Here is a 9,444-nt window from a genome sequence, read left to right on the forward strand (position 1 = left end):
GAAAGCATACCAAGGTTGTTCAGCTTACTGGTCTCAGTCTGGAGGAGAAGGCTGTAGGGAATGCAGTTGTGAAAGAGAATGTCGTCGTCTTAGGAGCTCAGAAATATTTGTGTTAGGGTGGTGGCTCCTTAGAACTCAAGCACACAAAGGTTTATAAGGTGTTTTCACTTACTGGGTTCAAAGCCATTTTATGCCAACTAAAGACAAAATGTTGGTAGTTCTGGAGATTACAAGTGCAATGCAAAAAAAAGATGCTTCTATGTCCTCTCATCAGGAGAAGCTATCAGGGTGTAGGATTGGCACGCAGATGTGCCTGACTAAAATACGGTGCAATATGGTGCAAATATAGTGTAATTCTGTGATCATAGTATTTAAGCTATAGGCTTTTGTGGTCCGATATTTTGTGGTCTGCTGGTTCCTGATCCAGACTAGAGATTCCTGAACACTGCTGTGGTAATTATAATAAAGACTGACTCATTGGCAGGGTCAAGGAGAGTTTTGGTTGTTTTGCATGCTGCTTAATTTTGTGGGGTTTTTTTTGTACTCTTAGCCTACTTTATTTGTGGTGATGCCAACCACATGTAAACTTGATAGCTGTTCAGTTGAAAAAGACTTTTCTGTTACCAAAGAACTGTGAGAGTGTTTTGACATTTAGAGTTTGTCAGGTTAGAGCTAATTAATGCAACTGGCAATTGAAGAAAATTACAAATACTTATATTGATAAGAACAGAAACATGTCCTTGAATGCACTGTTACCAATTTCCCCTCCCCCCCCCGGACTCTGCAAAGGGACAGTGTGGTCACTAACATCAGTGACATTAGAGGAGGCATAATATAAATAAATTTGAACAGCTGTCAAGGCACACTAGTCAGCTGGTTAGGATTCAAAGGAGGTGAAACTGAAGACTTCATGCATTTAAAAAGCAGAGTAAAACAAGAAAAAGTAACTTTTTTGTGTGTTCTCTCTGAACTCAATTTAGAAGTGCTGCATTTTCAGTGGTTTTTTTCTTTCTTTTTCAACATAGCTGCAGAAAAGTGTATACTGATTTTTTTTTTCTTTTTCCTTTTTCTGACAGAGAACATTAGAATTAGCTTTGGTGCTCTCCTGATATGCCCAAAGTTGAATTAGTAGCATTTATCTTGGCCAGTTGCATATCAGCCATCTTTTGATACAGTGTCTGGTTCCTTTGTTCTCCAGTTGTTGACAATCTGACATTTTCTTCTGTCATTGGCAATAAGTATTTTAGTGTCTTTATAGATAGTAATCTATGTCCAGATGCCTAGATTTATAAAGGATTATCCTATTCCTAAAAGCTAATAATGCAGGAACACCTTCTGTGATTTTTTTTTTCTTTTTCTATATTATTATTCTAATTTTATTGTAAACTCAGTATTATAATAAAGTAGAAGAAGATGGGGGAAAAGAAGCCTTGGGAGGCTTTTGCCAAGCTGGGACGTCATCAATGATATGATATTATATATGTATTAAGCTTGAATCAAGAGCTCTGAGGAGCCACAATGCAATTTAGAGCAACTAATGACATTCCTGCCATTAGTGTCGTATACTTATTTTTTTATTCCTTAAATCTGATAGGGAACATGTATTTGGCTCTGAACACCTGGATTATGTTATGTGATCTGATTCTTTGGTTGTTAAGATCAATGACAAAATTTCTATTAATTTTATTGGTACAGGATTAAGGCTCCAGAGATTTAGCACTTCAAAAGAACAAGGAAAGTGGCAGTGTTCTTCAGTTCATTTCTCAGAAGGAGAAACTAATGAAAGAATTAGGAGATTTATGTGTATACTTGAAAAAAAACATTTGTGCAAGGTACTCGTACCATTGTACAAGGTAGTTCCTTGGTTAAGGACCTCAAGATTGTAGGGTTGGTAATAAAAACATAAGAATTGTGTTAGTTCTGGGTTACAGATTTAGTAGGTCAGGACTGCCATTTCAATGTGGTAATGAGTTCATTTCTGTATGCAGCAGGCCGTTCTCCAGACTGCAAAATTCACGACTGCAAAGAGCATGTAAGTTAACATGCCCTTGGTAGAATTTGCAGCAGAGGGCAAGGGAACCACAGGAGCTATTCTCTCATTCTCTAGGAGAGCTTTTCTTGCAACACTTCTACGCTACAAAATCTCTTTATCTGCTCTTTCTATAGCTCAGGGCTGTGTTAAATCCAGTGTTAACCTGTTCAAAAAGTAATGTTTTAGTACTGAGAGGTCTCTTTTTTTGCTTTAGTAATGAGAACTTCATAATTGTCAAAATACAGGCATAAAAGCAAAAGCAGAGAATTGTATATAAACTAGAATAAAGCGGGCATATGTAAACATTGTATGTTCAGAAGCAAGCTTGAAATTACTGCAGTTTTAAGGTATGCAAATTCTACGAGGCTGTTAGAGTTGGAGTGCAGACTTGAAACATGCTCGACTCTCATAGGGAAGTTACTTCTACAATTTACCTGATCCATTTGTGATTGAACTGAATGCTTCCACTTTTAATATTGAAGGTAAATAAGTGATCTCTGCAAGTCTAAATGTATGTAGTTGTGTTAGGAGATGCAGATGAAGTTGTGAGTAAAATGTTAGATGTAATGTCTAGTGACAAGTCTACCATTTCATGTTCTGCAACTGGCTTTAGTGAAGAGCTATTTCTAGCTGAAGTCCTTCCTTTGACTTTTGCTTACTTAGGTATTTCCACTTGATGATGAACTGACTGGCACTTGACGCAAGCGCTTGTGACATATGTCTGAGCCAAAATCACTTGTCCTTTCTCCCTTGTGCACTCTGTGCAGGTTTCCAGTGCTCATGCATGAACTACCAAGACTTTGTAGATTGCTATTACAGCTAGACAATGACAACTGACATCCTGTGAATACTATACTATTTCCTAAGTCACTTTCTGTATTTTTTTTATTCTTCTTTTAAAATCAAATAAATAAATCAGTACCTGATTGGCAGTGGGGAAGAATGATTGTTTCATACAAAGTGCAGTTTAATGGCTATACAGACAGATTCTTGACTTCTGCCATCTAAGTATGCACCTAGACAATACATCCTTATTACAGAGGTATTTTTAGTACTTTGGAAACTTGCAGAATTGCAGTTTGTGTTGTCTGTCATTGATAGGATACATGTCATAACCCTGACCGGCAATGGTTTTGTCATTGCCAAATGTTTGCAGGCCATCAAATGAATTGAAATTAGTTAGCAGAGGGAATGTATAGATCTATGCAAGGCAAGCCCTGGAAGTGAAATACACTGAAAAGGTGAAGTTGTTAACTGGAAGTTGTGTATAGCTGGGTACTTCCAAATTTGTCTTGCCATCACGTTCTTTTTTTTAGATGATGGAGATTTCTTAATCCTGTTTCAAGTAGAAGTAGTTATACAGAATGGGAAACTGTCTGTATTTTACAAAATACTGTGTAGGTAGCTGTTCTAATTTAATGCTTACTGCATGATTGCCAGGGTTAATTTCAACAAGAGGAAATTATGTCTATAACAATAATTTCAACTAGAATATCTAAAAATTACATTATGGATAAAGCAAATAGTGTCAGGTGGATAGTTGTGCTTTCCTTTTGACATTACTTTCACAGAATTGAGGTCAATAATTCTCTCTGGGTATCCTGTAGGGCAATATAAAATGGTCTAAGTATGTTTGCAAACCAAAGATTAAAAAAACCCCAACTTCTCATCCTTCCAGAAATTTAGAAGAGAGGAGTAACCAAAAGTAGGATTAGAAGAGCGCAGCCCATCTTCCCACCACTTTTACTATTGCCAAACTGATGTGGTGTTTCAAGTTATCATAAAATCCAGAGAACTATGGGGTACTAAAGATGTACTCAACATAGAACTGATGATCTGTAAGGGATTCTTACTATTCATGTCATCTTCTAACACTGCAAAAAAAATTGAACGTGAGTTGAATAGCCTGTGCTGGTCACCAGCGGAGAAGTTTGTGTTGTGCAATGCTAAAAATTTGGGGGCTTTTTGCAGTTCAAATAAAAATCAGTTTGCAAACATTTGTTTTCTAGCTTCTTGTTGATCCTTTCTCTTTCTTGATGGTATTTTTCTTCTATACTAAGGCTTTCCTGAAAAGACTGGAAGCAGTGAAACCAACAGCTGGTATGAGGCGTTCTGAACAATTGATGGACTATCAGCGCCAGATGAGTTATCTAAATTCTTCACCATCTGTAAGAAGAGGAAAATCTGCTTTCAGCCAGCTTAGTCCTTCCAGTAAGTACTCTGAAGTTGCGGATTCTTGCATTTCTTTGCGTGTGTTTTTTATAATTCAGAATTGTGAAGTACTTACTGCTAAGAATAGAAAATAAGTTCCTTTCTCTGCCTTTCTGAGATCACTTATCACACAGAAAACACTGAAGTGAATTTTTTTTAAATAATACCAAAAGTATGATGACCATATGAATTGCTTATTTACCATCCTAAATTTCTAATAATTTTGTTAATCATCTTTTCCAAGAAGGTAAAAAATCACTGTTGTAAAGAAATATTTCTCATTTTGTCAGTACCCTTTATTGAAAGGAGAAAAGAAGGGGGGAAAAATACAAAAACCCCAAAGAAGTTTCATATTTTGATTCAGAAAATGTAAATCTACTGATAGTAGCCTTGTTTCTCTTACAAATTGTATCTACTTTGGAAGTAGGTTATGTGTCCCCACAGATCCATACATGTGGGGTTAAAGAACCACAGCACTATGGCATAGGCTTGAATTTTTTTGTCTTGACCATTTACAAACAGCTCCTAGCATTTTGGATTTATATTCAACTTACTGTGATTTGAGTTTTTTCTGGAAACTATGGTAGTAAGTGTTGCAGTACTAATATGGCATGAAGCTTTCAGTTGTACTGAGCATAAGCATTCTCACTCTTCTTTTGTGTGTGTGTGTGTGTGTGTGTGTGTATGTTAACAGGAGGCACTTCAAGAGCATCCGCTGTACCAAGTACAGTGAGCCAGAGGAACGAAAAACCCGTGTCTGATTCAGCCAGCGGGGCATTACAGAGACCCAAACCCACTAATGTTCGTGCTGCTTGGTTATAAGTGCATTCTTTGCCTCGCGTTCTGAGATGATCCTCAGGCTTCTGTTTTTAGTGCTTTTGTAAATTCTATGTGCAAAAATATTTTCTGCATTGTTCAGTGATTAAAATGCATACCATATTATATAATTGCTTATAAAATGGTTTTAAGTGAAGGCTTTCACTTCAGTCAGTGTTTTCTATGACAGGAAGAACTTCTGAAAGAGAAGGAGGTATTTAAATGAGAAGTTCAATAGAAATTACTAATTATTATTTTATTCTCAAATCATAAGTGGAATTTGTATCCATAACATGGAAGGACAGAATTGCTGCACTATAGATATAAGATGTAAAAAAAAAAATCTTTAAAATAATAATATTTTAAAATATTGCATTAAACTCGTAAGCATATGCTCAATTCCTAGACTGTCCTTGCTTTTCATCCTGGCTTTAAGTAAGCCTTTTGAACTTTGTGGGTCATGTTCTTACGACTGAAAGAATCTTCTTTTTACAGCAGCATGAAGGGGTGTAAAGCAGGTTGTGTATTCCTGCATGGTTAGCTAGAATGCTGAGGCTGCCAAAGATGCTGTTCTGCCACTCTTGCAGGCCAGGTGTTGAACATTTGTTTTGTACTCAAGGCTGCATCTCTTCTAGATTTAAAAGAATTTTGGAAGTTGTATTAGGACCTTAGTGTAGGAAAGAAGCATCTGATGCTATTTGAACAAGAGTAAAGACTGAAGTGAACAACAGTTTCAGATTCACTCTAAAGAAGAGTAAGTTTTAGTTACTTCTCAAGCTAGACAATACTAAGCAAGGGAAATATTTCACAGCCCTGCTTTTGCAGATCCTTGCCCTTCTTGGTGGGGAGATATAAACTTGAGCTGCAGGGGACTCGAACATCTGATTTTGAGAGCAACTACTAACCGGTATTTAAAAAAAAAAAAAAAGACAGTAAAAACCAGAAACTTATGCTTCTCAACCTGTTTTTTAATGTCATGTACATACCAAATATTTGTAGTTGTGTCAGGTAAGCTTCACCAGCAACATCCATTTACAAGGGAACAAAATTGAATGGAATTGGTAATTGCAAATAGTAGGTGGTAAGCTTTATTTCTATACATAACGACAAACTTTCAGTGAGCTTATTTTGTAGGACTGTATGAAGAGCATAAATTGTGATGCCACTATCCATGGACGTTGCAGGAACCCTGCTTGCTTCCCCAGCTTCTTCCCAGGAGAGATAGAGGAAATCTCTTTGTATTATGCATAAAGAAAAAAGAAAAGCTGTATTCAGTAATGCTGGGTCTTAGCCCTATGAAAAGGAAAGTTTATTGTTCTTTGCTCCTGCTTGCATGAGGGCTTAGGCTTTCATGTATTCCATATCGTATCAAACTTTTTACTTGGTCCTGTGTGATAGTTTGGCAGAGCTTCTGCACCTGGTTACCTGCAGATTGAATTTAGCTGTTTGACAATATTTGAACTTCTTTCTTTAAGCAGCATTGTGGCAAACAGATTTTTTATTGCAATTATTCATTGATAGGGACTGTAAGGAATTTTTTGCATAGTGCTGCTGTATTTATTTGTACTATTGTGCTAATTAAAATTATTCACTATTTAAAGATTTTTGTCCTTGAATGTGAATGTCAGGGTCACAGTTTAAATACTTTTGAATGTTTGTATGATTTTTTTTTTTCCTGTGAAGGAATTCACAAAATTGATTACTTTTAATTGCTTCTTCTTATTTTATTTAACTTTGGTATGACAGACTGTCAATTTTGTATGTCATTTTTGTAAATCATAAATAAAATATTTAACATGAATTGTTTGTCATTGCAGTGGCTTCTTTCAGAATTTTATAATTGATCTTAAAGTGCAAAGGAGGTCATGAGAGAAGAAAATCTCTTTGAAAGAAAAGTGCAAGCTGCTTTGCTTCCTCCTTAAAGTGAACTGCCACACTGGTTTGACACACGGTTTTGGGTAGGAGCCAATCTCCCTGCTGAAGGATTGCCAGTTTGGGAGACGGCACTGGTGTATTGATCTCACCGCTATGCGAAATGGACTGTGATGCCTCTGTCATGTTTTTGCTCTGGAAGTGTCCGTGCATCATTGCAGGCTCCATTTCTTCCAGGATAGTGTTCCACTGCGTAGTCTTTCTACAATACTGAAGGTCTTAAAGAAGGCCCCAGTTCAGATCATTGACTATATGAGAAGAACAGGGAGTGATGATGTATCCCTGTCTGGATAGGTGACATGAGCAAAGTCATGGATGAACCATGTCATTGTCACCTGATGAATGAGGAAATACAGAAATATAAAGCTGCATATGGAGCCATCTTCCAGGACTAAAATGATGTTGAGGTCGTGCTGTTTCAGATACTGGCAGGTATTGCTAATGCTTGTGATGCAGATCTGGTTTGCCTTCAGGATGCATGGTTCCAATACCTTGGTCAAGAAAGCCACTGTATGTCTCCTGGTAGCTCTCTTCCAAGATGAGACAGGATTTTACAACATTGATCCTTGTAGTTGTCACTTCTGGTTCCAGGACCACCTGTCTTACTTCAAAGTCCTAAAATGCTGTTCTCTATGACTTTTGTTCTGGGCTCTGATTGCGTACAAAACCCACAGTTCTCTCCACTGTATTATATGTGGTCAGAGCTTGGAAAAAAAAAATGACAGGTCTCAGTTCTCTCTGCACAGTGGCTCTTAGGACTAGAACCATGCTATTAAGAGATTTTTCTGCTGTAAAGTGAGAGGGACATCACAAGGGGAACACAGGTGGCTGTGGTTTGCCACCTGGGGCACGATGATGCTTTCCCTGCCATCCTAGGCTGGCTAGTGGGACTCTCCATCTCCAGCTGAGATTATCCAATAACCATAACTGTGGCACCCCTGCAAACAGAGTGTTGTTCTGGGTTTTGAACAACTTAGCAAGGTTTTTCCCTTCTGCTATGCTTCTCACTATGTCTTAAACTCTTCCCTATGGCTTTCAGAGAACTGATGGCAGGTTCTTCCATGAAAAGAATAGGGCAGAGAGTGGAGGATATCACCTTCAGAAAGGTAGGGAAGGTTCAGTCTGCTGTCATGGCTTCTCCCTCTCCCACTCTCTGCAGTAGGCTACACTCTTTAGAGACAGGTTTATCTTTCAGACCCACCTGAAGTTCCTAACTTCATCTCATCCAAAAGGTCAGTGCACCTTGGCTCCCTCCCCAGGTAGTGTCCTTTCAGAGCTGGGCAGTACAGTATATGCTGCATGGTAGGTGGGCTTTGTCTGTCTGTATTAGTAGGATATATTACCAGGCTATTCAGGGCAGGTTTCCCTGTTAAAAGGGAATAATGGTTTTGATGCAGGCTTTTGCCTGCATAGTTTTTCTGTGACTATTGCAAAGGTACAAAAGGATTGGGGCAGTGGTATCAATTGTCTGTGACAACCAAGGTTCATTTGACTGGAGTTCAAATAGCAACTGGACACTATCTGCAAAGCCTTCTATTTTCCAGCTTTGCAGAGCTGACAGCTGGATTTTAGGTTACGCTTTCAGCAAGTATGATGCTGAGTCCCACAGACTCAGTGCAGAGCTGCTTTCAAGTCAATAGTTATTTCACTGACAGTTTCAAAGTCTTACACCAAGTATCTTTATGGAAAGTACTGCCTGGAATCTGCCACAGGGTGTGCATTTGCATAAGTGTTCAAGCAGAAATAAAGAGCTACTTACCTGTGTTTTCCATATGTATTATTTTACACATTGTCTCTTCTTCCAGTGGACTCTTCCTGCATTAATACTCCTCACTCTCCCTTTTAATAGCCTTTACTTCTCCTTTGTTTTTTGCCTTTTTTCCTCCCGGGCATGTAGTAACTTTTTCCATCTACACTCAGCAGAAATCTTTTGCTTCCTCTTAATTCTCTTATTGCTCATTCACACATACACTTCCCTCCTCAAGGTTTGGTACCTCTGTATTACAATCTGTCCTTGTCTCTAGTATCTTGTAGCCAACTTAGACCTTCTCTAAAACATAGGCAACCTTGTCAGCAAGGTAAACATGAAATGAATAGTTGCAGTGTGTTAGCAGGCTTCTCATAAGGAACTATTAGGAATGTGTGGAGGAAAGAGAAAAGGAAGAGAAAGGGCAGAAGCAGGTAGGTAAAGCTTTTGACTAAGACTACTGCAATAAGCACTTTGCAAAAGAGTAGAAAGATATTCTGTACAAACTTGTGGTCCAACAAGTTGCAACCTTGGTTATTTACTAGTGGGAAGAAAACAGACCAAGTAGCTAGAAATGTGTCTAAGATAGTGACCATGAAAGAAGGGAGATGAAATGATCAGGACAGGTTGAAAGACAAAAATAATTAAGTTTAGGTAATTTAAAAATAACTATAATTTTTTGACTTTTTTTCTAAATGCTTCAGTT

The 9,444-nt window shown here is 37.9% G+C and overlaps 1 protein-coding gene across 5 annotated transcripts in view; it reads left to right on the forward strand.

Annotated features, from left to right (window-relative positions):
* The window catches only part of CFAP97 (cilia and flagella associated protein 97), a 36,664-nt gene extending 29,808 nt beyond the window's left edge, over positions 1-6,856 (forward strand). For all 5 annotated transcript variants that reach the window (XM_054824891.1, XM_054824893.1, XM_054824894.1 and 2 more), the window contains 2 exons: positions 4,093-4,243; positions 4,938-6,856. In XM_054824891.1, the coding sequence (XP_054680866.1) occupies positions 4,093-4,243; positions 4,938-5,065 (279 nt within the window). In that variant the 3' untranslated portion in view covers positions 5,066-6,856. The remainder of the gene's footprint in view (positions 1-4,092; positions 4,244-4,937) is intronic.
* The last annotated feature ends 2,588 nt before the right edge of the window (positions 6,857-9,444 follow it).

Source organism: Grus americana, chromosome 4 (genome assembly GCF_028858705.1).
Source record: "Grus americana isolate bGruAme1 chromosome 4, bGruAme1.mat, whole genome shotgun sequence".
In the NCBI taxonomy this organism is placed as follows: domain Eukaryota; kingdom Metazoa; phylum Chordata; class Aves; order Gruiformes; family Gruidae; genus Grus; species Grus americana.